Source organism: Delphinapterus leucas, unplaced genomic scaffold (genome assembly GCF_059928025.1).
Source record: "Delphinapterus leucas isolate spDelLeu-1000000601 "Yukka" unplaced genomic scaffold, BTC_Dleu_Yukka2 spDelLeu_asBTCV2_sq78, whole genome shotgun sequence".
NCBI classification, from domain to species: domain Eukaryota; kingdom Metazoa; phylum Chordata; class Mammalia; order Artiodactyla; family Monodontidae; genus Delphinapterus; species Delphinapterus leucas.
In genome coordinates this window covers 68620-95848 of record NW_028322287.1, presented here as the reverse complement: position 1 = coordinate 95848, position 27229 = coordinate 68620, and the positions used below count along the sequence as shown (strand labels likewise).

The following is a 27229-nucleotide window of genomic DNA, read 5'->3' as shown; positions in this document are numbered from 1 at the left end:
TGTAAAACGCGCAAGGGCAGAGATGATCCCAAGCCCAGATTTGCATTCTTACAAATAAAGAGATAAAACACTCTTTATCCCCAAACCAGGTAAATTTGATTTCTCTCCATCCTTTATTTAAATGCAGATATATATGTGTATGTATGCTCATTTTTAAAAACTGGAATATTTTACATAGAGTTTTTTGAACTCATCTTTATTTTATTTCCCCGTCCGTTATATTTTTTTAATGGCTATACACTTTTCCTTTTTCATCCAACCATTCAATAAACGTTTATTGAGCTCCTGAGGTCAATAGCTTGTGGCAGTAAACAGAGATGACAGAACAGACCTGCTCTCTGGCCTCCAGTCTAGCGATTTATTCCATTTTAGGAATAGATGGACACCATATGATGTAACCTTTTTCTTGGGTATTTGGGTAGTGTCCACTGCTTATCTATAATAGCACTGTTCTCTTTTATAACTAACACTGTCTCGAATGTCCTTGTACATAATGAATGGACTGTATTTTGGTCATTACTCTAACCGTATTATCTTTCTGTGGAAAGGTCACTTTAAAATTAATTTTCAAACATGTAACTGATGAAACTTGACATTCCTGGCAGTCAGTGGGAATGAGAGGTTGGGGTTAATTCCTTTTTCATTAGCACCTTCCTTTCTCATTAGCGCCTTCCTTTCTCATTAGCGCCCTGTCTTTTGCTGGCTTCTCTGGAGCAGCAAATGAATCTGCTCTGTGGTCCCGCTGTTCCAGCTCTGCTCTGGACTGGCGGGGCGGGGAAACACGGCCATGGTAGAGAAGGAAGTGCATTAGGAACAAGCACAGATGTAAATGATCTCTGGCAGTTCCGCTGTAAGTCCTTGCTTATTGCTTCTGTGCCAGTGAATCGTGGCGGCTGCATCTTAAATGTAGTTCTCGATTTGTGTGTGCCCAGAATCCTTGACATGCAGGTTCTGAAAGTTCCGACTGAGCAGCTTGAGGATGGGACCTGGTACCTCTGACTCCACAGCCAAGCCTGATGGACAGCAGGCTGGAGAACCACTGCTTTGGGAAGCGTGTCCCAGGGGAATGGGGTGGGACCAGCCTTGAGGCACTGCCCTCAAGCACTGACCTTTCTCAGTTGACTTGCTGATCTGGGCAATCAGGGTTTACCACCCAGTCTCACAGTTTTAGCTGACAGACTTATAAACTGACAGATCTTTTTCCACCAGCAGGACCTCCCTTTCTCCTGATATTTCATCTCCTTGGACTCCAGCTACGGGGGAAGGTGTAGCCGGCAGTGATATCTCCTTGACTGTCCTGCTCAAGGATGCGGCAACATCTTCCAGCCCCTCTTATCCTTAATGTCATGGCTTTCAGGAAATGAAAATTTACAGAAGCTGCCAGAGCACCTGTTCTGAGATTTTGTTGATCTCACCCTTTATCAGAGAACTCCTGGCATGATAGAAACGAAAAGCTTCCTTTCCCCAGAGGGACATTTTAAATGTTTTTACCTACTTCGATCTCATCTTTATCACGGACAGTAAGTTTTCGGAATGCAGAATTGCAGTAGTAATGTTGGGATTAAATTTTTATTACTGAGGCTTTGAAGCACAAACAAAATTTTAAAAGCCCGTTAGTAATTGGGAATTGTAATCCTGCAGAGGATACAGTTTATGGCTGTAATAACTTTAAAACACAATGATAAATATGAAAATATTATACTAGAATTTGGAGGAATGTTTTCACCTTCATTTCTTTATTAAACTGTATAGAAATTATTCTTGGGTGTTCAGTCTTATCAAATATATGGGTTAACGTTAAGGTGAAAATATACAAAAATACTCTGGTATTAGTTTAAGATTGCAGTAAAACTCTTAACAATTTTTGCAGGTTTAGCTGTGAAATACAAAGGTGAGAAACAATTTCATCACTTAGAAAGGTATAGTTTATTTAGCCTTCTTTGTGGGAAGACTAAATGTAGTTCGTTTAGTTGTTCATTCATTCACTCACTCATTCATTTAGGTAACACACACTTACTGATTACTGTGTCAGGCACTGTGCCATTTGGTAAGGATACGAAGATGGGCTTGGGGTCATCTTTGCCCGTGTGTGTTTTACTGACACAGTATCTTTTATCTTGTGTTGGGCTGCCTTGAAATTGTGACTCAAATAGATGCTTGGGTTGAAAATGAACTTTTTTTTTTTTTTTCCCCACATTGGGAGAGAAACCATGCCAACTCAGGTAGAGTGTCTAGAGAGGCTAAGGTTTTGATAGTCTTGTATTCCATTTTCATTTTAAGGGAGACGATATAGAAAGATAAGTTCTTCATTACGTTGTAGTGTTGGAGCTGCTCGCGGCACAGTGGTATCACGAGTCTTGAGGGCGGCTGGGATATGGTTTAACAGAAACACACGGCAGAAGCTCAGGAGTTAATCCCTGCTAAGTGTGTTCAGAAGTAGCAGGTCAGAGATGCCTGCTGGCCGGCAGGTCCACAGTGGTCCTCAAGAGGCATTGTAGCAGAGTGGGTAAGAGCCGTTGGGCCTGGAACCCGATTATCTGGGTTTGGACACTGGATCTGCAGACGCGTGGGACAAGCTAGTTAACCTCTGGGTACTGTGGTTTACTCATTTGTGAAAGGGAGATGGGAACGACAACAGTTTCTCATATTGTCTTGGCAGGATCGAGTGAGTTAATCCCTGGGAAGTGCTTAGGACGGTAGCTGACACATAGGGCTCAGTAAATAGTGGCGCTGGTGGTGCTGCTGGAGGAGCAGCGGCAGCACTACTAGCAGTGGCAACAATGCAGTAATGATAGTAGCAATAGTAGTAGCAGCAGCAGTAGCAACCTTAGCGATAGTAGCAGCAGTGGTAGTATTGGGGCGGTAGTGGTGATGGTGACCATCAACACCTTATCATCATCATGAATTCCTTTATTCGTACCGTGTCGCAGTCACAAAAGGTCCATCTATGTAGGGGAGATCAACAAGAGATAGGGGGTCACATTTATTGATGGACTGTATTTTTTTTTTTTTTTTTTTTGTGGTACCCGGGCCTCTCACCGTTGCGGCCTCTCCCGTTGCGGAGCACAGGCTGCGGACGCGCAGGCTCAGTGGCCATGGCTCACGGGCCCAGCCGCTCCGCAGCACGTGGGATCTTCCCGGACCGGGGCACGAACCTGTGTCCTCTGCATCGGCAGGCGGACTCTCAACCACTGCGCCACCAGGGAAGCCCGATGGACTGTATTTTAAGAATCAAGGAAGAATGTCTTCTTAACACTGATGTGACAACTTTGTATTCTACCTAAGCTGTGTGCCATCAGTGACTATCACCAAAAACTGTGGGTTGGGGACTCTGTCCAGTAGTCCTGTTACCTTTTAACAAAAGGGCAAAAGGTTACCAGCCCTTAAGAGACCTGCAGCATGGGCTAGGCTGCTGTCCGCTCCCACCTTCCCTCATTGTAGTTCCCATCATAGTTGTAGCAGTGCCACCATGGAAGTCACACAGAATGCCAGTTCAGTGACTGTGTTCTCACACTTCATTCCCTCTCCCGTAACCCTTCTGCCCGGATTCTCTCTGGACATCTGCACAGAAGGGCAGCAGGGAAGACAAAGGTTGGGGGAGTGTGCTTAATTCAGTGGTTCTCAAATGGGGTGCAGTCTGGAGGCATTTCTGATTGTCACATGGGGGGATTGCTACTGTCATTTTGTGGCTGGAGTCCAGGGATGCTGCCAAACACCTTAAATGCATAGAACAGCCTCTTCCATCCCCTGCCCCACCCCCCGGCAAAGAATTATCTGGTCCCAAGTGTCAGTTGTGTCAAAGGTGAGAAACCCTGAGTTAACCCAAACTGGAGGGTCAGGGCCTCTGCGTCTGGCTAATGACAATTGCTGGTAAGAGTTAAATGCCATTTTTACACGTGGACTCCTTGGCTGATAATTCAGGCTCTGGACAAAGAGGCTGGAGATGGGGGAGATTGATATCATTTATCTGAGGAGTGGTTTCTTTACAGTGAATACAGCCCCCGAGTGGCACCATTGCCCCCGTCTGTGTGACTGTCCTCTGGCAATCTTCAGAGCTCTGGAGAAGGGGTCAGTGCTTTAGATTCAGTGTAAGAGCAGAGCCGGTGGCTGACTCCTGCTGTCCACGCCAGCCAATGATGTGTCAGGGACAGGCTGTGAGTCATGCTGACTGTGGGACTGCAGCCCCTGGAGGAGAATGATCTCATGACCCTTTGGATAAAACAGTAAAGCTTTGCATCACTCAGGGAGAGATTTCTCTAGGAAGGATGAGAGCATTTTCCAAAGGTTTTATTTTTTATTTATCTATGTAACAGACAGTTATGTAGTGCTTATTGTGTGCCAGGCAGTGTTCGAAACATATTAACTGATTAAGTCCTCATTACAACCCCGAAGAGGTAGGCTTATTCTTTCAACTCGTACAAATAAGGATGCAAAAATGGAGAGAGACGACTCAAACCTAGGAAGTGATTAGAGTCTAATAAGCCCTTAATCGTTACGCTGCGGATGAAAGTCACTGAATTTCATGCTTGGTTTCTTTTTTCAGCCAGGCTCTCGACTTCTGGCTGGTCACACTGAGATGTCAGGGAATTAGGCAGACCTGAGTCGAGTCTGCGTTGCACTTTTGTATCTCTTTAACCATGAGCATATTACTTTCTGTCTGTGAACCTCAGTTTTCTCTTCTGTAAAATGAAGTCATACCTGCTTCATGGAGAATGTGAAGATAAATGGAATTCCTTATAAGTGTGCATGGCACGTGATAGGCGTTCAGGAACTCTTAGTTCCCTTCTGACCTTCTTTGTTATAATCATATTTTTAGCCAATTGCTCTAATGTTATGGCCAGCTTGTCTTACTACCTGTGGGTAAGGTACACACTGAAGAGCAAAAAATAGACCTGGTCGGATGTTTGTTAGAGTGAGTGAATGAACAATCTGCTATAGATCTTAACGTGGTGAAGAAGTCTGATGTTTGGTGTTGGGTGTGGTGGAACGATTGACATTATGCTAATAAGGACATAGAACCAGACTTTCAGGATGAAGATGTGGGTTCTGTTTCTGTTCGTAGTTTTTAGTCAGCTTCAGTGAAGCTGTCTGTAAACCACCAAGGATGCAAAATTCCATGTCAATTACACACACACCTTTGTTTCTGTTCAGATGAGTGTCTCTCTTGACCTGGCCAAGTAGGAGGCCTGCATGCCTGTTGGTGGAGGGTCATGGGCTGTGCTCTGGGGTTGGTGGATTGATCCAGTGTGTGTTTCTTTCCTGGCCGGATAAGAGCACCTGTTCGGCGCTAGTGTGCTCTGTTCCCAGCAGAATAGAAGGTGACAACTTCCCATTTGTCTCAGTTCAGGACTTTTCTGCATCCTGTTCCCTCCACTTATGTCCTACTCCCCTGGCCCACTCCCAATTCATAAGCGAGTCTGAATTCTGTTCACCTAGGTGGCTATCCTGTGGTCCTCCTGCTTTTATCACATGTACAAGTCAGACTATCTTTCTTTGATTATGAGTTTCCACAGGAGAGGGGGCTAACTTAATTTCTCTCTGTGTGTGTAGAATACCTTGTATACAAACTTAGTAAATACTTACGTAGGCATGAAGATAATGTGTCTGTAATTTATCCAGAGAGAAGAACACTTCTCTATAACCCACAGCCAGGTACGTAAGAAAGAGAATCAACTCTTAAATGTAAGCACCAGAAAAGAACAGCGTCCCAGCGTCTAGAACAATGCCTGGCGCATAGTAGTTGTTTAATAAATATGTCTCGAATGAATGAATGAATCTGGTCTTTATTTTAAGTGTCTTCCTAAATTGCATTATAGTTAACTCTGGGTTATCCAGCATGTCTGGAATCTGGAACTGTAGCTTTTATTAAGTATTACCATGTGTAACCAACAGCAGTAAAGACTTTGCAAAAAATTTGGACATGCGAGAGTCTACAGCACTAAAAAAACTAACAATGAACTTGATCCGGAAGTTACTTCAGGGCCTTGCTACACTTTGGGCTTGTCATTCAGTGTGTCAGTAACCACCGTGCTAGAACGAGGAAGAATTTAACAGAGTGTTTTGGTAGGATGCTGAGTAACGAAGTTTTCTCTCTCAACCTAGTAGCCAGGAATAATTTTAATGTTACTTACCGCGAAAGTTGTCTTACAGAGCGAACTGATTTGTTTTGTACTCTTTGGGCCACTTGAATGTGGCCTCCGTCATCTTTAAGAGGTGGTTTGTTAGGACAGGTCTTCAAGTGGTACTTTTTGATTTGCCGCCTTTTGTTCTTCATGTCAGAGAGAGAAACAAAGGGAGGGTGAGCGTGTGCGCACCAGGCAAATGTGCGGGGACCAAAGGATTTTCAAACTATGTACGTTTTCTTTTACAGATTTGAAGAAGACTCTTGCTGTGTTGTTGGATAACATTTTGCAGCGCATTGGCAAGTTAGAGTCAAAGGTGGACAACCTCGTAATCAATGGCACAGGGACGAACTTGACCAACTCCACCACAGCTGTTCCCAGCTTGGTAGCACTTGAGAAAATTAATGTGGCAGGTAAGGACTGCAATTCTATGCCCTGACATGAAGTCAAAGCCTGCTTCGAACTCGGAAGAGAATACAGGAGCACAATGTTCTTATTGGCATAAGATAAATCCCATAAACTTGGTATGGCCCCTGTAAAGCTCATTTTTAATTTAATTTTGAATAACACGTTCAAATGCTTTTATAGCCTCTTCATGATGTGTAATATCTGGTGGTCTCCATGGCATATTTCCCATAATGGGCTCCTGGAATTACTTTTTTTTTTTTTTTTTTTTTTTTGCGGTACGCGGGCCTCTCACTGTTGTGGCCTCTTCCTCTGCGGAACGCAGGCTCCAGACGTGCAGGCTCAGCGGCCATGGCTCACGGGCCCAGCCGCTCTGCGGCATGTGGGATCCTCTCGGACTGGGGCACTGTGTCCCCTGCATCGGCAGGCAGACACTCAACCACTGCGCCACCAGGGAAGCCCTTGAGTGCCCTTTTTGGCTTTTCTTTGCCTCTTTCTTATAGGAAATTCACAGCCTTAAGTAGGAGAGAGATTCTTTTCCTTTCCCACCTCCCAGTGTCAAAACGTTTAATTGTTTCACATTAGGCAAGCTTGTTGTATTACGTTTCTGCTGTGTTCTTTGCCCTTTAGCAAGTTTTAAATTGCAAAATATATTTTTAATAATCCAAAGTATCCCACCAAACAGATATTAAAAATAACTTTTAATTACAACACAGAGGCAGTGTCATCTAGGCCATAAATCCTGTCTTCCCTTGCAGTTTCCAACAGCTTCTGTAATTAGACAAGAAAACCTCCCACTGTGCTGAGCTACTGATTAATAAGTGGAACCCATGCCTCTCCAGCCTCCACTCCTCCACCCGTGTTCCCAGTAGGAGATGCTGTTGAGAAGGTCCTGTCTGATTTCATGGCAGCTCTGCAGGACCCTGTATCGGGGGGGCGGGGGGGGTTGGTGAAGATTGCTCTGCCTCTAACACTGCTGCCTCCCAGCGCCTCTGTCCTGTAGGGCCTGTGTCAACATGTCTGCTGTCATTCTCTTCCTGATAAGGGATCTAGCTGCCTCTGACTGTCTGGTTTGTGTGCCGGGCTCACAGGGAGACTTGGTGCCTGAGCTCCAAGTCTCAGGGTACAAAACTGTGGAATGAAATGGAAGGCAGGTGGTGGCTACTTATTTCAAGTGGGATCCCAGCCCTGTGTATGGAGCTAGTTTACTTGGCTAACACATATCTCCGAGCACATTCTGAAAGTCATTGGCTCTGACTAGGGCTCCTTTAGAGGTGCCACTGGTACTGTGTTTTTACTGATATTTATAGAACCAGAGTATTTTATTTTGTTTCCTTTTGGGAAAAAGGGAGCAAATTTAAAGTTGTGCCTTTGATAATTAACCTCATTCTTACTCGTTTGCATCTCTCGTGTGTGTGACACACTCCATACCTTCGGGAGTTTTACTTGGCCAATTAGTAAAATAATACACATGCTTAGAATAACACAAATTATGGTCGCTCTAAGCAGGGGTGACTGTGGAAGGCTTCTGACGTAGTCAGAAGGTAAACTTTGAAGGTGGGTAGGATTGAGGCGATTGAGAAAGAGACACAGACTAGAAATGGATTGTGACACACATAAAAAGTTGTTAGTTTCCTCTCCTTCCTTCCAGCTAGCAACCATTCAGTAAATACCAGTACAGTTCCGGAGCCTTGGAGGCAACGTGATTTTATTTACTCTTCTCAGCATCTCAGAGACGTGGTTTCACACAGGTTTTGTGACTTAAGCATTTGGGATGGGGTGAGGCTTTGTTGCTGAGCTCAGCTGAAGACCTCCTCGTGCCAAGTAGAGAAGACATTGTGTTTGCTCTTTCTTTCTTGCTTCCACTTATAAATCATCCCAAATGGGTGAGCCTAGAAAAAAATGTGCAACCATTTTCTTAGATGTTCCTAAAGAGCTGACAGTTTCCTGGACTACTTAATATCCTGTCTAATAAGGAAGTTCTTTATGACTGAGGGTCTGTTTCTTTGGCTGACCTGTGTGTTAGAAAACAAAAAAACTTGTTCCTCTGTGCGTGTGGGTGCATATGCATTCCCTGCCCAGACACTGCGTTAGCCACAGTGGCTATAGATGTGGAATGAAGAATGCGGGCATCCTCCTTTATTTCCCCCAGAGGTTGGAGGGTCATTTATATCTTGTCAAATAACCCACATATTTTTTTTTTATTTGCCAGGTCTATAGCTTAGGGTGCCAAAAAGAAGGACAAGCACTTAAGTTCCTAGTCCTAGCTCATGGTCAACCCTTTATGGCTTTTTTTTGTCCTTTTCCTGATCCATGGCTGTGCTGGCAGTCCTCACACCCCTCCTGTCATAGCAGGAGTGGCTCTTGAGCTGTGAGAGAGGTCGTTTTAATAGGGTCCCAATCCTAGTTGAGTGAAGTTTTTCTTTCTTCCTTTCTGCATTAAGACATGTGGTAATTGCTCAGAAATGTTCTCCCTGGTGTGACTTTACTGCTGACTCTGGTGTCTTATTGCTAACTGATGTTTCTGACTGCTTACTGTTGTGTCTTACTGCTCACTGATAGATCTTCTGGTTGGCTATAAACTGCATCTAAATTGGGTACCATAGCAGTTGAAGAAGAATTCTCTAAATTTATTTTCTTTTTAGGGATGTGTGTGTGTGTGTGTGTGTGTGTGTCCCCTTTTTCTTTCTCTCTTTAGCTGTGTTCTGTGTGGCTTTTATTGAAAATGGCTTGTCTTACCAAATTTATTATTGCTCTTGGGCTTTTTTATTATGTGAAAATGAATGTTCTCCTAGATAAATTTAGGTGGAAATGAACTTTATGAAAATCAAGAATCAGATTGAACTGCATGTTTTTTTTAAACATCTTTCTTAGTGTATAATTACTTTACAACGTTGTGTTAGTTTCTGCTGTATAACAAAGTGAATCAGCTATATGTATACATCTAACCCCATATCTCCTCCCTCTAGCGTCTCCCTCCCTCCCACCCTACCTATCCCACCCCCCTAGGTGGTCACAAAGCACCGAGCTGATCTCCCTGTGCTACGTGGCTGCTTCCCACTAGCTATCTATTTTACATTTGGTAGTGTATATATGTCCATGCCACTCTTTCACTCCGTCCCAGCTTACCCTTCCACCTCCCCGTGTCCTCAGGTCCATTCTCTACGTCTGCATCTTTATTCCTGTCCTGCCCCTAGGTTCCAGAACTATTTATTTATTTATTTATTAGATTCTATATACATATTAGCATACGGTATTTTTCTCTTTCTGACTTACTTCACTCTGTATGACAGACTCTAGGTCCATCCATCTCACTACAAATAACTCAATTTCCTTTCTTTTTATGGCTGAGTAATATTCCGTTGTATATATGTGCCACATCTTCTTTATCCATTCATCTGTTGATGGACACTTAGGTTGCTTCCATGTCCTGGCTATTGTAAATAGAGCTGCAATGAACATTGTGGTACATGTCTTTTTTTGAATTACGGTTTTCTGAGGGTATATGCCCAGTAGTGGGATTGCTGGGTCATATAGTAGTTCTAGTTTTATTTCGTACGGAACCTCCATACTGTTCTCCATAGTGGCTGTATCAATTTACATTCCCACCAACAGTGCAAGAGGGTTCTCTTTTCTCCACGCCCTCTCCAGCATTTACTATTTGTAGATTTTTTTTGCGGTATGTGGGCCTCTCACTGTTGTGGCCTCTCCCGTTGTGGAGCACGGCTCCGGACACTCAGGCTTAGCGGCCATGGCTCACGGGCCCAGCCGCTCCACGGCATGTGGGATCCTCCCGGACCGTGGCACGAACCCGTGTCCCCTGCATCGGCAGGCGGACTCTCAGCCACTGCGCCACCAGGAAAGCCCTGTTTGTAGATTTTTTGATGATGGCCATTCTGACTGGTGTGAGGTGATATCTCATTGTAGTTTTGATTTGCATTTCTCTAATGATTAGTGATGTTGAGCATTCTTTCATGTGTTTGTTGGCCATTTATATCTTCTTTGGAGAAATGTCTGTTTAGGTCTTCAGCCCATTTTTGGATTGGGTTGTTTGTTTTTTTTTGTATTGAGCTGCATGAGCTGCTTGTATATTGGAGATTAATCCTTTGTCAGTTTCTTCGTTTGCAAACATTTTCTCCCATTCTGAGGGTTATCTTTTCGTCATGTTTATGGTTTCCTTTGCTGTGCAAAAGCTTTGAAGTTTCATTAAGTCCCATTTGTTTATTTTTGTTTTTATTTCCATCTCTAGGAGATGGATCAAAAAGGATCTTGCTGTGATTTATGTCAAAGAGTGTTCTTCCTATGTTTTCCTCTAAGAGTTTTATAGTGTCAGGCCTTACATTTAGGTCTTTAATCCATTTTGAATTTAGTATTAGGAAGTGTTCTAATTTCATTCTTTTACACGTAGCTGTCCAGTTTTCCCAGCACCACTTATTGAAGAGGCTGTCTTTTCTCCACTGTATATTCTTGCCTCCTTTATCAAAGATAAGGTGACCATATGTGCATGGGTTTATCTCTGGGCTTTCTATCCTTTTCCATTGATCTATATTTCTGTTTTTGTGCCAGTACCATACTGTTTTGATTACTGTAGCTTTGTAGTATAGTCTGAAGTCAGGGAGCCTGATTCCTCCAGCTCCGTTTTTATTTCTCAAGATTGCTTTGGCTGTTCAGTGTCTTTTGTGTTTCCATACATATTGTGAAATTTTTTGTTCTGTGAGAAATGCCTTTGGTAGTTTGATAGGGATTGCATTGAATCTGTAGATTGCTTTGAGTAGTATAGTCATTTTCACAATGTTGATTCTTCCAATCCAAGAACATGGTATATCTCTCCATCTGTTGGTATCATCTTTAATTTCTTTCATTAATGTCTTATAGTTTTCTGCATACAGGTCTTTTGTCTCCTTAGATAGCTTTATTCCTAGGTATTTTATTCTTTTTGTTGCAGTGGTAAATGGGAGTGTTTCCTTAATTTCTCTTTCAGATTTTTCATCATTAGTGTATAGGAATGCAAGAGATTTCTGTGCATTAATTTTGTATCTTGCTACTTTACCAGATTCATTAGTGAGCTCTAGTAGTTTTCTGGTAGCATCTTTAGGATTCTCTATGTATAATATCATGTCATCTGCAAACAGTTGACAGTTTTACTTCTTCTTTTCCAATTTGGATTCATTTTATTTCTTTTTCTTCTCTGATTGCTGTGGCGAAAACTTCCAAAACTATGTTGAATAATAGCAGTGAGAGTGGGCAACCTTGTCTTGTTCTTGATCTTAGAGGAAATGGTTTCAGTTTTCCACCATTGAGAATGATGTTGGCTGTGGGTTTGTCATATATGGCCTTTATTATGTTGAGGTAGGTTCCTTCTATGCCTACTTTATGGAGAGTGTTTATAATAAATGGGTGTTGAATTTTGTCAAAAGCTTTTCTCTGCATCTATTGAGATTATCATATGTTTATTCTCCTTCAGTTTGTTAATATGGTGTATCACACTGATTTGCGTATATTGAAGAACCCTTGCATTCCTGGGATAAACCCCACTTGATCATGGTGTACGATCCTTTTAATGTGCTGTTGGATTCTGTTTGCTAGTGTTTTATTGAGGATTTTTGCATCTATGTTCATTAGTGATATTGGCCTGTCGCTTTCTTTTTGTGTGACATCTTTGGTTTTGGTATCAGGGTGATGGTGGCCTCGTAGAATGAGTTTGGGAGTGTTCCTCCCTCTGCTATAATTTGGAAGAGTTTGAGAAGGATAGGTGTTAGCTCTTCTCTAAATGTTTGATAGAATTTTCCTGTGAAGCCATCTGGTCCTGGGCTTTTGTTTGTTGGAAGATTTTTAATCACAGTTTCAATTTCAGTGCATGAGATTGGTCTGTTTATATTATCTATTTCTTCTTGATGCAGTCTCAGAAGGTTGTGCAGTTTCTAATAATTTGTCCTTTTCTTCCAGGTTGTCCATTTTATTGGCATACACTTGCTTGTAGTAACCTCTCATGATCCTTTGTATTTCTGCAGTGTCAGTTGTTACTTCTCCTTTTCATTTCTAATTCTGTGGATTTGAGTCTTCTCCCTTTTTTTTCTTGATGAGTCTGGCTAATGGTTTATCAGTTTTGTTTATCTTCTCAAAGAACCAGCTTTTAGTTTTATTGATCTTTGCTGTTTTTTCCTTCATTTCTTTTTCATTTATTTCTGATCTGAGCTTTATGATTTCTTCCTTCTGCTAACTTTGGGGTTTTTTTGTTCTTCTTTCTCTAATTGCTTTAGGCGTAAGGTTAGGTTGTTTATTTGAGATGTTTCTTGAGGTAGGATTGTATTGCTATAAACTACTCTCTTTGAACTACTTTTGCTGTATCCCTTAGGTTTTGGGTCATCATGTGTTCATTGTCATTTGTTTCTAGGTATTTTTTGATTTCCTCTTTGATTTCTTCAGTGATCTCTTGGTTCTTTAGTGACACATTGTTTAGCCTCCGTGTGTTTGCAGTTCTTACAGTGTTTTTCCTGTAATTGATATTTAGTCTCATAGTGTTGTGTTCGGAAAAGATACTTGATACGATTTCAAGTTTGCAAAGTTTACCAAGGCTTGATTTGTGACCCAATGAACTGCATTTCTGAGCTCTGTTTATCTTACGGAAGAGGACAGTGAATCAAGGAAATGAAAAAAAATAGATTGAAAAGAACAAAAACCACGTTTTAACCAATTATGATTTCTCCAGGCTTAATCCCTGAAGGGACTTGAGTGTGCCTTTTTCAAAATTATTTATTTTCGGAATGATACTTTGATTTTTTTGAAAGACCGATTCTGCTTTTCTCTAGAGTTGTGATAGTAAATTATGAAGTGGAGTGAGTAGGATGGGGTCTGCACTTCTTGGCCATGTACTGACATGGGGGAAAGGTAAAAAGCTACAGGTGTGTGATGTGACAGTGCTGGCCTTCTTCTGAGGACAGTCAGTGTCTGCTTTTATCCTCGTTTTGTCCACTGTGTTGTTCAAAGCATGGCTGTTGAAGGTGTTTAATAAATACTGTCCACATGGGTTGGATTATGCTGGAGGTGGGTGGCATTTGGTTTCACTTCTGCAAGGGTTTCTCCTTGTTGCTCCTCTTTTCCATTTATATGTATGAGGATTTGCTTGGAAGTGGGACTTGGCATTCGTGGTCCTTTCTCGGACTTGAACAGCAGACACTGCCTAAGAAATACGAGTTTTTGTTGGTCATGACTGAGCTTCCCATGGGTGATTTGGTGCTGTGGAGCCTTCCTAGAATGTGATGGTTCCAACTGTAGATTGTAATATTTGAGGGGAATGGGGATATTGTGCAGCTCTCTGTGGTGTGGGGGAGGGGAGGGAGGAACGTGGGCACATGTGTGTTTGCAAATTTATTCATTTATACTCTCAAGAACTTGTTGTCATTCAGCAGCAGCTGAATAACTGGCCAACGGTGATGGTTCACTACAAGGCTGAACATCATGATAGCATCCCCTTCTGTTTTGATTGCTTACAATTGCAAGGTGAATTGGGAAACAGAGCACAACCCAAGAGGATGCTTTCTGTTATTGAGTTCAAATTGAACATTAGGCAGCCCTGCATTTTCCACACGTCAGTTTCAGCATGTAACATATTCTCGTATTTGGGGTTGAAGTGCAGTGTATTTGAACTTGGGTGTTGTTCTCAATAAAAGAACCATAATTATTATTCTTAGCATTGGAAAATTGATAATGAAAAATGTCCCTGCTGAGTCCCAGGGCCTGTATTTGGAAGTGCAGTTTCCCCCCTTTGGCGCTGCTAATGGACCTTGAAATGAAGTTGCACCTGTGCTGACTCCTTGCTTGTGTCCTCAAGTTTTCAAATGTGTTGGTGTGGCACCTGAAGTGTCCCAGCCCCACCCAGACAGGAGCTTAGCAGGTGACTTTCCCAGGATCAGGTATTGGCCTGTCAGTGGCACCCCAGATGCTGCCCGAGAGACAGGAGAGAAGTGAGACTGCAGGGGGCTTTTTTAAAATTATTAATCTGAGCAAGAAACAAATGAGTCCCTTCTATCTGTGTGTCCCTTTCTGTTTCATTCTTTGCAAAGGCAGCAATAAGTATTTGGCTGCTTGTGATAAACAGTCCCTTTGGTATCTTCAGAGAAAATGTATGCCATTGTTGGTGTGGTTTTCACTTTGTGTGGTCAAGGGCACTTTTATGTTTATCACAAAGAAGGAGGAAGAGGAAGAAAATCCAGTTCAGAGGAGTGGTGCTGACCTGTGTGCCTGGGTATTTATAGCATTGAATCTCAACTGCCTGCAATTTTGCCGGCCAGGCAACACTTGGCAATATCTGGAGACATTTTTTGGTTGTCACAACTGAGGAGGTGCTAGTGACATCTACTAGATAGAGGCCAGGGATGCCGCTAAACGGCTTGCGGTGCACAGGCCAGCCCCACAGCAGAGAATTATCTAGCCCCAAGTGTCAGTTGCGCGCAGTGGTTCAGAAGCCCTGATCTATAAGGTATTGTTGGAAACTGGTTTTCCCACTTATGATCAGTGCAGAATGATGTTTGAGACATTGAGGCTTCCTGATCAGCTAGCTGGGATCTTCAGTCTCCTTCCCCTTTCCGAGCAAGGCTGTTTGCAAACCTCCCAGTCATCACCGCTTCTGGCTTTGCAACTGGTCTTTGAAAGCTTTAAGAGATTTTATAAACTCCCAGAACACTCTTCTGGAGTTCTGACCTTAAGAAACCTCTTTCCTGGACACAAACCAGTAAAATTTTGGCAATCTGCATTTTACTCTGGCTTATATAGAAGGTAATTATTTCTTTTCATGAAAGAGCCACTAATTCAGAATAATGATGGCAAAGTAGTTGGAGAGAGTGGATTTAAATTACCAGAATGTTTTAGAAGAGATTCCATTTTATTAATTTTTAAGCAGAGTATTTAATTATCGAGATATGAGCAAGTAAATAAGTTAAGGAAAATGAGAGGTCCCCAAAGATCTGCTTCACAGCGTGAAATACCCTCCAGACGTTATCTGGAGGAACATCAAAGGAGATGAGACTGGAAAGGTGGGCTGGGGGATCTGTGAAGAGCTTTCAGTGTAACACTGAGGAGTTTCTATTTTGTTCTGCAGGCAGTGACAGCTGATGGGGTTTGAAGCAGAGGATGCTTAGATGAGGTCTGTATTTTCAGAGAAAAATTAATGGCCATGTGGACGCAGGATGCTTGCGAAGGGGATCACACTGAGCCAGATGAGAGTTTAGTTGACTCGTGTAGAAGGATTGAAAGACATGTGCGTGAGGCCAGGGAGAAGGGGAGGATTTGAGACCCACGTGGGTGGAGCTCATGTGACGGGGGGATGCTGGTGGACCGTGGGAGGGGGCGAGGGAGGAGCCGTCATATGATTCCCAAGGATGGAGCTTGAAGGATGACTGGGGTGGTGCATTTATGGAGGAAACAAGCCAGCAAAGGCAGGAGTTGGGGAGGACAGTAGCCATGTGTTAATGTGGATTTAAGGAGTGTAAATTGCCTTGCCGCAAGTCATTTGTTTAGGAATATCAGTTTAAAGGAAGTTGGAACATTGATTCTCAGGAGATGAGGGACAGTGAAAGGCACTGTTTGTAGAGCTACGCTGCCCAGGTTCAAATCCAGGCTCCACCACTTCATACCTGTGTGACCTTGGGTGTGTTGCTTAACCTTTCAATGCCTGCGTTGCCTCTTCTGTAAAATGGGGGAGATAATAGTAGTGCCCATTTCATGGGGGTTGTTTATGAGGATTAAGTGAGATCAGTACACTACGTAGAAACGTGCCTGGTGCAAAGTCAGCACTAAATGAGCATTTGTTAATTACAGTTTAAAGGCTACACATTTAGAATATTGATATAAGAATGAAAATTGGATTGACTAATTATTATTAATATTTATATGCAATATAATATTGACTAGTTATTGATATCACCATGGTGAAACTAATTTCTATAGTGTTTTTTGGATTAGAAAATATTTTCATACATGTATATTACTTCTTTTGAGTGCCTTAAACTTGAAGTTCCCAAATTGACCTTTTTGTCAGTACGTGGAGACCTTTATTATCAATATTAGAGGCTTAACGGGAATTCCACGTATTTGTCAGTAATCTCTTGGTTGCAAGAGGCAAAAATACTCAAACAGAAATGGAATTTGGGGCCCATGGAATTGGAGAGTTCAGAAGATGAGGCTGAGCTTGTATTGCTAGATACAGACACAGGAACCGTCTCCAAGAACCTCAGCGGTACTGCTGTGGGCATTGGCTTCATTCTTAGGCCATCTTCCCAGGGTGGTGGCAGAAGTAGCCGCAGGAGGCTCTGGGTTTCTGGCAACACCCTTTGGGAGCTTTCTGTTGGCTTGGCTTGGCTTGGCTTGGCTTGGCTTGCAGTGTGAGCCTCTCCATAACCCAGTGACAGTGCCCAGTGACCTCCTGATTGGCTAGGCCTGTATCACGTAGGTCACCCCGAGATTTCATGATGGGGGAGGGTCCCTAAAGAGATTCCAAGCAAGCAGATAAAAGAGATAAAGTGATCAGAGACCCTCATCACGTTATGGTTTGGATTTCCAGAGTCATCCTAAGCCTGACTCCAACTTTTCTTTCCAGGAGAGTTCAGAGGGCAAAGCTTCTGGAATGCTAACATTTCTGCCCCCATTTTATTTATTTATTTATTTATTTGCGGTACGCGGGCCTCTCACTGCTGTGGCCTCTCCCGTTGCAGAGCACAGGCTCCGGACGCGCAGGCCCAGCGGCCATGGCTCACGGGCGCAGCCGCTCTGCGGCATGTGGGATCTTCCCGGACCGGGGCACGAACCCGTGTCCCCTGCACCGGCAGGCGGACTCTCAACCACTGCCCCACCAGGGAAGCCCTCTGCCCCCATTTTAAATGCTGCTGTGGCTGAGTGTGCCCCAGCCCTGCCAGGGACTAGCCCAGCCCACAGCATGCTGTTCATGTATGCCCTGAAACATTGCCATGTTTTTGTCCTCAGCCTGGAATGCCCTCCATTTTTCTGACTTACCCTTATTTATCATCTGTTCCAAGACTCACCTGAAGCACTCTCTCCAATAAGAAGCCTTCCTTGTTGTCCTTCGTGCCCCAGAGGTTTCTGGTGCCCTTGCTTTATGTTCCCATGACTGCTATGTGCATCTTTGGACCTTTCACAGCCAGGCTCCAAGCTCTTCAAAGGCATGGACCAAGTCCCCTACATTTTTCTTTTCATCCCAATATCTAGCTGGGAGCCTGGCAGATAGCAGGTTCTCCATAAGTGTTTGTCCAGCTGTGAACGCTTGCTTCCCTCTCCTGGCCGCACACCAGGTCAGCCACTGTCCTGAAACTTTTAGCACAACAGTGAAAGCCACACGCTCAGTTCTGAATTGCAGTGTCTGCTGCTCGCCTGCTTTGGTAGTTTCCTAAATATTTTAGGAATTCCTGAAAGCACCTAGGAAGTTGACTGCAACGTTGATCAAAAGGGAAATGCCTTTTTTTGCTTTCCTACGCTTTCTGAAAACTAAGGTTCCATAATAAGATAATTTACTTTGTTATTTCTTCATGGCTAATTGTAAAAATGTAAGTAGGATTAAAAAAAAATTCTCACCAGCTACACTCTGTTAAGGATTGCTCTGAATGAAGAGTTCTTGCAGAAAAGAGGCAGGGGCCCACCAATCTCAATGCCTTTGGACTCATTACTGATCCTTCAAGGAATCCGTGGCTGTTTTCATTTGAAAAAGTAAGAGTGAGTATCCCTCTAGGGGACGCTGTGCTTCCCCAGCTGTTTGAGGGGAACCATCAGGAAGAACAGCCTTTAGGAATGTGCACGGTGGTGTTGGCCTTGGGAACTTGTGTGGGCGTTAGCGTTATTTGTGAAAATGCCTCCGCGCGGGGTGCTTCTGTGGATCGGAGATAGGACATACTGAAATTAGACGTGTTTGTTTTAATCAGAAGGCGACAGATCCCACTTGCTCTAATTTGGCTTAATGAGGTATGTGTATACAGTTGTGCTATCAGCTTACATATGGTATTGATTCAAAAGACATTCCACAGTGACAGCTCAGCATATGCTTTCCTGAAGACATTCCTCTGTCTTCGCCGTTTCATCCTCTACCTGTTTGCATTGACACGTTATTTCAATAGAAGCGTTCTAGAGCCTGAGATTTTAAAAATTCAGAAATATTTTAGAATGAAAGCTGTTTAGATGGAAGCAGGGAACTGTCTGTGTCTCCACGTTGCTGAAAAGGAATCTTAGGTTCAGAGGCTTTTGGGGTTTTGAGGAATTTTCTTTTAAGCTGTGCTTTTGGCTTTGCATATCCCTAGCTTCTAAAATTAGGCGGCCTCAATGAAAATCAGTTGCTAGTTTGTTTTTCCCATCCTCACTGGATCTCAGAAAAAGAAGAGATGGAGCATATATGGTAAAGGTGGTCTGAAGTTCTTGGCTGAGTTTAGAAATGAAGGAAAGAGGTGTTCAATTCGATAACATGAGGAAGAGAGTTTGAGCTGCCCCACGGTTCGGCCTGCAGACATCATCTCCTGGTGGTCTCCTTTTCCTGTCCCTCCTTTGCTTTTGGACATCAGGCACATCTCACATGCATGATCACAGCCCCCAAGTCCATTTATGTCAGGCTGAGGGCCTGTAGCATCAGCAGGGCCAGCTTCGGGGCTCCCGTCGGGGGTCGACAGAGGGTGCATTTTGATGTGCCTTGTCAGAGGTGACCAGCTACGCTCTGAACTGCTTTTTTTTTTTTTTAAATTTATTTTATTGTCATTATAGTTGATTTGCAATGTTGTGTTAATTTCTGCTGTACAGCGAAGTGATTCTGGTAGACATATATGTACATTCTTGTTCTTTTCCATTATGGTTTGTGACAGGGTATTGAATATAGTTCCCTGTGCTATACAGTAGGACCTTGTTGTTTATCCATCCTCTATATAATAGTTTGCATCTGCTAATCCCAAACTCCCAGACCTTCCCTCGCTCTCCTTTCCTCCCCCTTGGCAACCACAAGTCTTGAACCGCTTTTAAGCTGTCTTGATGTTTCATGTTGGTGAACTTTTCAAGTCAACATCTACAGTGGGGACTTCCTCTCTACTTGGATGCAGCTGGAGATGGGCTCTTGAAATGGAAGAACCATGGTGAACATCAAGTGAAAGGCTTGAGCTGATGCTTGCCCTGTCCGGCGGGTGTGATCTAACGGTAGCCATAGGTTCTGGCTCAGACTCTGAGCCCTGACTGCCTGGGCTCAAATCCCCGCTCTGCCCCCTTCTAGCCATGTGTCCTTGGAGAATCCCAGTCAGCTTCCTCATCAGTACACTGGGATTAAAGTACCTGGGCTGTGGTGCTATGGTGAGGACTGTGAGTTAATACATGGAAAACAAAAAATAAGAGCTCAGGAAGTTTTGGCCACTGGGACATGCACTTCTTTTTTTTTTTTTTTTTTTTTTGCGGTACGCGGGCCTCTCACTGTTGTGGCCTCTCCCGTTGCGGAGCGCAGGCTCAGCGGCCATGGCTCACGGGCCCAGCCGCTCCGCGGCATGTGGGATCCTCCCGGACCGGGGCACGAACCCGTGTCCCCTGCATCTGCAGGTGGACTCTCAACCACTGCGCCACCAGGGAAGCCCGGGACGTGCACTTCTTAAGGATGCAGCTCAGGCTTCGACCTGTGGCCGGGCGTGTAGCAGATGGTCAGTGCTTGTGAGTGTGTAAACTACCCAGTTCTGATGCTGTATTTCCTAGAGGAAACTGGACCTGGGGAAAGGGACTCCTGGAAGCTCTTGGCACTCACAGGCTGGACCACTGGTATCAGATAATCTTAAGCAGAACTCCCAGCCCCCCTTACTTACCCGCTGTTGGTGTTTTGTCACTATCGCTGAGTCTCAGCTTCATTGTGCAAGAGAGATAGTGATACCAACGTTCTCCCCAAGAGCGGTGAGGATGTATGAGATAAAGGTGTGCTGAGAGCCTGCACCACGTCTTGTCGCCACATACCGGCAGACCCCACCCTTTGTGGTTAGTACCCTGTTAGAAGGGAGGGGCCCGAAGATAATACAGCAAGCACTGATGTGCCCTTTATACACCCAGCACTGCCTGGATGGTGCCAGGCCTTGTATCAGGCAGTGGGGGTGCAGCTGGGTCAGAAGCTCGGGCTCCTGCTGGGAACGTAGGGCTCATCGTGTAGCAGAGGAGAAGGAAGCCAGGATCAGCAATGCTCAGAGTACCTTCCTTGACCTTCAACCTCGAGCTTCTTTCACTCTAGTCTGGGAGGACCTGTTGGCTCTGCCTGGGAAATGACCTTCAAACTCTGTAGCCATCTGGGGATAGGGCTTGGAATAACCTACAGGATTTGGCACAGAAGGAATGTCCACTGTCCCACCATGATTGTCATATGGCCTTTGTGACAGCAAACTCAAGCATTCTGGAAACTGTGCCTGACCCCTCGCTACACCATCTCACTCCAAAGCAGGGTGGGGAATTCCTGTGCTGTAGAGGTCAGCTCTCAAGGGAAGGCAGTCATTAACCTGTCTAAACTTTATGCTAATAGAACTTTCTCAATAATTGCTCTCATTAAGTATTAAGTTAATAGGAGCAGTATACATTATAGCGAGATGAGCTGAAGAGCGGAGTAAATATTTAAGACTTTATTTCAAGGTGCAGTTGGCTTGGGGTAAAGAGAAGATGAGTAAAAGCTGAATCTGATGGTATCTGAGATGGAGATACAGTGGACCACTTGGCTGCGGTTCCAGTGGTTTCTCTTCAGTGGCGCTCCTGAGCTGAGGTCCGGGGCCGCCCATGGGTATCCTCCAGGGGACTGTTATGACCTCCGTTCTCTCCTTCCATTTCTGGCCCCCGTGAGACGGAGTAACATGGTGACGAGGAGAAACTGCCTAACTGCCTTCCCTGCACTCCCAGGAATGCTGGGAGGGCTAGGCAGAGGCTCTGGCACACATGTCTGGGCCAGGTGGGGGGGGACCGCTGTACACTGAAGACAGGGCCATTAGCAGCAGCTGAGTTGGCCAGCAAAGCCTGTGATGAGTGCCTGCCCGTGGCTGGCCATGCTGACCTGTCATCTGAGGGCACCAGGGGATTCGCTTAGCGTGGTTTTCATGCCTCCAGGCTACCAGTGACCAAAAGCAGCCATGATCTCCATGTTTGAGTTTATGTAATAAGAGGTGGTATTCTCTAAAGGAAGGGCTTTGTAGATAGAACTTTACTTCTGTATTACAAAAAAAGGATAACATTTGCCTGCTAGAAATTTAGAAATTACAGCTAAGCACGAAGATGAAAGTACAAAGCAGCAGTTATTCTGTCACCCAGAGAGTGATTGATTTGCTGCTTTCCTAGCAGATACTGGAAGCATGTGTTCTGTGCCAGGTACTTTCTAGGTGCTGGAGATAGAGGGGTGAGCAAAACCAAGTGTCTTCTTTCCTGGAGATTACAGCCCAGCAGTGAAAGCAGATAATCAACAAATACCCAAGCATATACTATGCCCAGTGGTGATAAATGCTATAGGAAACTACGAAGCAGAATGAGGAGATAGCAGGGAAGCGGGGACTGCTTCAGGTTTGGGTGGGTTGGCAGGGCAAACCTCTCTGAAGAAGTGACATTGATGGAGACCCAGATGGGTGAGGAAGGAAGCCATGAGGCCACCTGGGGAGGGTTGGTCCACACACACGGATCGCTTGCACATTCTTCCTGGGTGTATTCAAGAAACACTACTGCACCCTTTCAATCTTTTGCTGCAGAAGATGGTCTATTAGAACCCCAAAAGAGAACATTTACTACCAAACTGTATCACTTGTGATTGATGCTAGACTCAGGCCGGGCATTTGAGAGATGATATCGGAACCATGGCCAAGTATTGTGTTAATGCAGTGGTTCGGTGTGTGATGATCCTAAGTGTGTATAGCAGCCAAGAGTACAGGCTCCATGCTCAGGCTGCTGGCATTTAAATCTGACTTCCACCTGTGGCTCTGGCTAAGTCATTTAGAGAGATCAAGTCTCAGTTTCCTCATCTGTACTGCAGAAATCAGTTCATGGGGACCTTGTGAGGACCTGTGAGAAAGTGTGTACGAAGGGCTGGGAAACAGAAAGTGCTTAGAAAACACTGGTGATTATTATAACGATCAGCAAGTGGTTTTGGCAAATGGTAGGTGAGTTTGTTCCATAGACGTTTTAGCCAAATTTAACAAGCTTCAAAAATTGTATTAAAGGGTCGGGGAGGGATGGATTGGGAGTTTGGGATTAGCAGATGCAAACTATTATTTATAGAATGTATAAACAACAAGGTCTTACTGTAGAGCACAGGGAACTATATTCAATATCCTGTGATAAACCATAATGGAAAAGAATATGAAAAATGATGTATATACATGTATAACGGAATCACTTTGCTGTACAGTAGAAATTAACACAAATTGTAAATGAGCTATACTTTGATGAAATAAATTTTTAAAAACTTGTATTTAAGGCACCAAAGTGAGCGCAAATTCTATTCATTTGCCAAGTAGGCTAAATATAATCAAGTCTTTAGCAGAAGGGTCACACATTTGGGGTAGGGTTGGGCTTTTGGTCATGAAGTGGAGATCAACTTCCTGTCTGCTTTTGCCTGTCTCTCTTCAGATTTAAAACCATTGTTGAAGAATGTAGTGTTTGTTTTTCAGAAACCATTTCGGATTTGGGGATGTGGGTGTGTGACAGCAAGTCTTCAGAAGGCCACAGTGAAATCATCATTGGTCCTATATGGTATTTGTGTGGCTTGACCTACATTGGGTTCTTGCTTTCAGCTTAATGCTTCCTGAAAGATGGTACTTGGATTAGAAGTCATCAGGGTTTATCTGGGTCCAAGATGCAGATTTCCTCACTGGTTCAGTCATCTCCTCTGCTCCCCTTGACTCAAGATGAAATCTTGGACACACGGAGTCATGAGGTGAAAGTCTGGCCCTGCTTCCCAGGCTCCACAAGAAACTCTTCTACAGAGGACATTCAGTCTCTGCCTACTCTGTCCTTGGTCTCCGAAGGAGAGAATCGCACGGATTCTCCTGGCCACTGGGTTCTCTCTGTGTGATATCAGGGATGCAAAGACATGGGCATCAATGCAAGAAGGTTTCTGAGAATACGTGAGAATACGTGGCTGGCCTTTAGAAGATTTCTGAGTGTAAGCTGGCCACAAGTTGAGGAATGCCAGGCTTGGAACTGTGTGCCACGGTGAAGGAGTATAGGACCAGGGATACAGGAGGTCTGGGTTCTAGACCTCCTGCTATCAGAACTAACTGTGAGATCATCTGATTTTTCTGTTTTTTCTTTCATAGCCAGATTTTCATGGACTTTTAGAAGTAGAAGAGACTTGGATGTTCTAACCTTTCCCCCAAATTGAGGGACTGCAACCTTCTGAAACCCTTGGTGGATGATCTGCTAGCCTAGATCTTACACAATGTCAGTGGACCTCATAGTCTATATAAGGGGCAGACTGTGGCCCATTGGCCACATCTGGCCAACCACCTGTTTTTTAAATAAAGTGTTAGAATCCAATTATTTCCATATATGGCTGCTTTTGTGCTACAAATATAGAATTGAGAAGTTGTGGTGGAGACCATATGATCCACAGAGCTGAGAATATTTACTGTCTAGCTCTTTACAGAAAAAGCTTGCTGCCCATTGCTCTAAATGAATGGTGCTCCCTGGAGTGCAGTGCACCACCTGTGCCCCATGAGCTCTGGCCCTGGTAGGGCTCAACCACCGTAGAGGATAACCAGCTGGGCTTGGGGCAGTTCAGTTTGGTATTTTCACTTGCTGATCTTGGCTTCGCCTTCTAGAACAACTCCTATTCTTTGGAGACTTGTGTCATGTGTCTGCAGAGTGTTCCTTTTCAGGCAGTACATCCTCACTGTCTCAGGTCTGTCACCAGTCCATTCCTGGTGTGTGGTGTCTCCATCCGTTGCCCCAGTGCCCTCCTCTGAGCATGCTCCAGTTTGCCAAGACTCTCCACTTATGGTGGGATGCCACAGCTGTGTTCATTCCTCCAGAAAGTAGCTGAGTAGTCTGGAGCTTGGAAGAAAAGAGGGACCTTACCCTCCTATTGACTCTTTAAAGTTTTTGTTGTCTTCTGAATTATTAGTTTTTTCTTCCAGGTGGGTCATCAGTATTTCCACTTTGGCTTTCAGTCAATGAGTTGAAGAGCAGAGGCATGGCGATTGCACTAGAGGCAACTTCTGGGTTGACGTGGGTCCATTGATCAGTATCGCTCTGGTGTAATTGCTGGACCAGGTACAAATACAACCAGTTAGTCACTTTCCAATCTTATTCACAAGGCTGTCATTAAAAGACTAACGTCAAGATGTCATGTCCCCCTTTAAAAAGGGGGAGGGAGAGAGTTGTGGATAATGATAGTTTAGTTGGTATTCTAATTACTCTTATCTGTATAGTAATCTTCTCTAGAATTTTGCCAGGAATGAACAGGAAGCTTATTCTTACTTTTTATAATCTTATTCCTCTACCACATTTGAATGGAGGAGAAACATTCGCTCATCCCTGGTCTTCTCAACAGTTTCTTGATATTGGTGCCAATTTTCCCCATCTTTCAAATCTACATCATACTTATACTTTGACACCCTACAGATTTCGGCGCTAGAAACTACAAGCAGAGTCATTGAAAACACTATTAAATATTTAAAGCCCTGATGAAAATAATCACCAAGGTATGCCTTGTGTGGATGTAACACCCTGACCTTGGTAAAGGTCAGTCTAACTAATAATGCTCTGATTGATTTAATTTCCAAAGGTATAGCTTTTTGTTATTCACACTGCACATCTCTTGTACCTCTTGAACCTTCATCTGTGATTTGTAAAAAGAGCTCACAAATCCTTTGCAAGTTGATCAAGTTCCCTTGGAGATAGCCACTTTCTTAATAAAGGATGAAGTTGTAAAAATTTGACACGGTGAGCTAGTCACTGCTGTGTAGCTCTTTGAAATCAGTCTGTCCCTTTGCCTGTTCTCAAACTGAGCACACATGGCCCATAGTTAAGTCTGGGAGAAGGAGTCGGTGAGTGGATGAGTGTGTACTTTCTATCAGTGACTACGGCTAAACAGATTTAATTTGTGAGGTGTTTATAAAATAGAACAAAAAAAATAGCCACCATTTATTGATGGATTACTATGTCCCAGACACATAATCTTTTTCTTTTTTTGCGGTATGCGGGCCTCTCACTGTTGTGGCCTCTCCCGTTGCGGAGCACAGACTCCGGACACGCAGGCTCAGCGGCCATGGCTCACGGGCCCAGCCGCTCCGTGGCATGTGGTATCTTCCCGGACCAGGGTGCGAACCCGCGTCTCCTGCATCAACTGGCGGACTCTCAACCGCTGCGCCACCAGGGAAGCCCTACAAATAATCATTTTAAAGTACTTTACTAGTTCTTTTCTCAGAGCAAACCTGCAAAATAATTATCCCAATTTAATAGACAAGGAATAGCAGTGTAGGAGAGAGTGTATAATCTGCCCACGTTGGTGAAAGCCTGAGCTGGGACTCAGATCCTGGTTGGCTTGGATCTAAACTTCACATCCAGAGATGCTGCCCACAGCTGGGACAATAGGATTTCACTGACCCTCAAGCCAAAAGGTCACATCCACGGTGTTTTAAAAGATGAGACCAGTTTAAGGCTCAACAATGGAAGGTAATCGAAGAGACAGGACCTTTATTTGGCGATTCCAATGTGATTGTGTTTCAGGCACCAGACGTACTTTATTTTGTGGGTTTTGATTTTTTATTTTTGTCTTTTTGCCCTTGTGCATTGATTACCCTTTTATTTTTTTCTTAACCATTAAGTATTTCAAGTGAGGTCATTTTCTCTAGAAAAATACCAAGAATTGTTTTCCAGTTTTTATTTTTTTTTCCTGCTTTATAAATTAAAAACACTGTAAAAGTGTTTGACCAAGTGATACAAATTCACTGTAGGAAATTTAGAAGATATGGAAAAGTATAAATAAGAAAGAAAAATGACCTGTAATCCTACTACCTAGAGCACATAGCTGTTAACATATACTTGCTTTTTTCTTTTTTCTATGCATATGGAAACTATCCTTGTACTCTGTATAGTTTCTAAATCCTGATTTTTAAAGGCGCATTCTATTATGTTTTTATTATTCTTCAAAAGCTTGATTATTTAAATAACAACATAGTATTTCATTCTTATTTCATTAACTAAATCCCTAATATTTTCTATTATGAAAGAAATAATAGATCCCCCCCCCTTTTTTCTATTAAGAAGATTGTTGCAGTGTACATAGGTCTTTGCACATCTGATTATTCTCCTGGGAGACTTTCTTAGCTATCAAATGGCTAGGCCTAAAGTGTAAGCCTTTTCTTAGGTTTAATTTTTATTTTTATCAAATTAGGCCATGCATCTTTTTTTTTTTTTTTTTTTTTTGCGGTATGCGGGCCTCTCACTGTTGTGGCCTCTCCCGTTGCGGAACACAGGCTCCGGACGCGCAGGCTCAGCGGCCATGGCTCACGGGCCCAGCCGCTCCGCGGCATGTGGGATCTTCCCAGACCGGGGCACGAACCCTTTTCCCCTGCATCGGCAGGCGGACTCTCAACCACTGCGCCACCAGGGAAACCTCATGCATCTAATTTTAAAAGTCAAATAATACAAGACTTCTACAAAACCAGTCGCCTGTCTTGTATTTATTCATTTTCCCTCCCCCTGACAAATGTAAATACCTTTAACTC

At 43.7% G+C, this 27229-nt stretch overlaps 1 protein-coding gene across 2 annotated transcripts in view; it reads left to right on the top strand.

The window, feature by feature from the left end:
* Positions 1–27229, top strand: part of LOC149743804 (alpha-1,6-mannosylglycoprotein 6-beta-N-acetylglucosaminyltransferase A) — a 239955-nt gene that overhangs the window by 145289 nt on the left and 67437 nt on the right. For both annotated transcript variants that reach the window (XM_089906141.1, XM_089906140.1), the window contains exon 4: positions 6371–6535. In XM_089906141.1, the coding sequence (XP_089762267.1) occupies positions 6371–6535 (165 nt within the window). The remainder of the gene's footprint in view (positions 1–6370; positions 6536–27229) is intronic.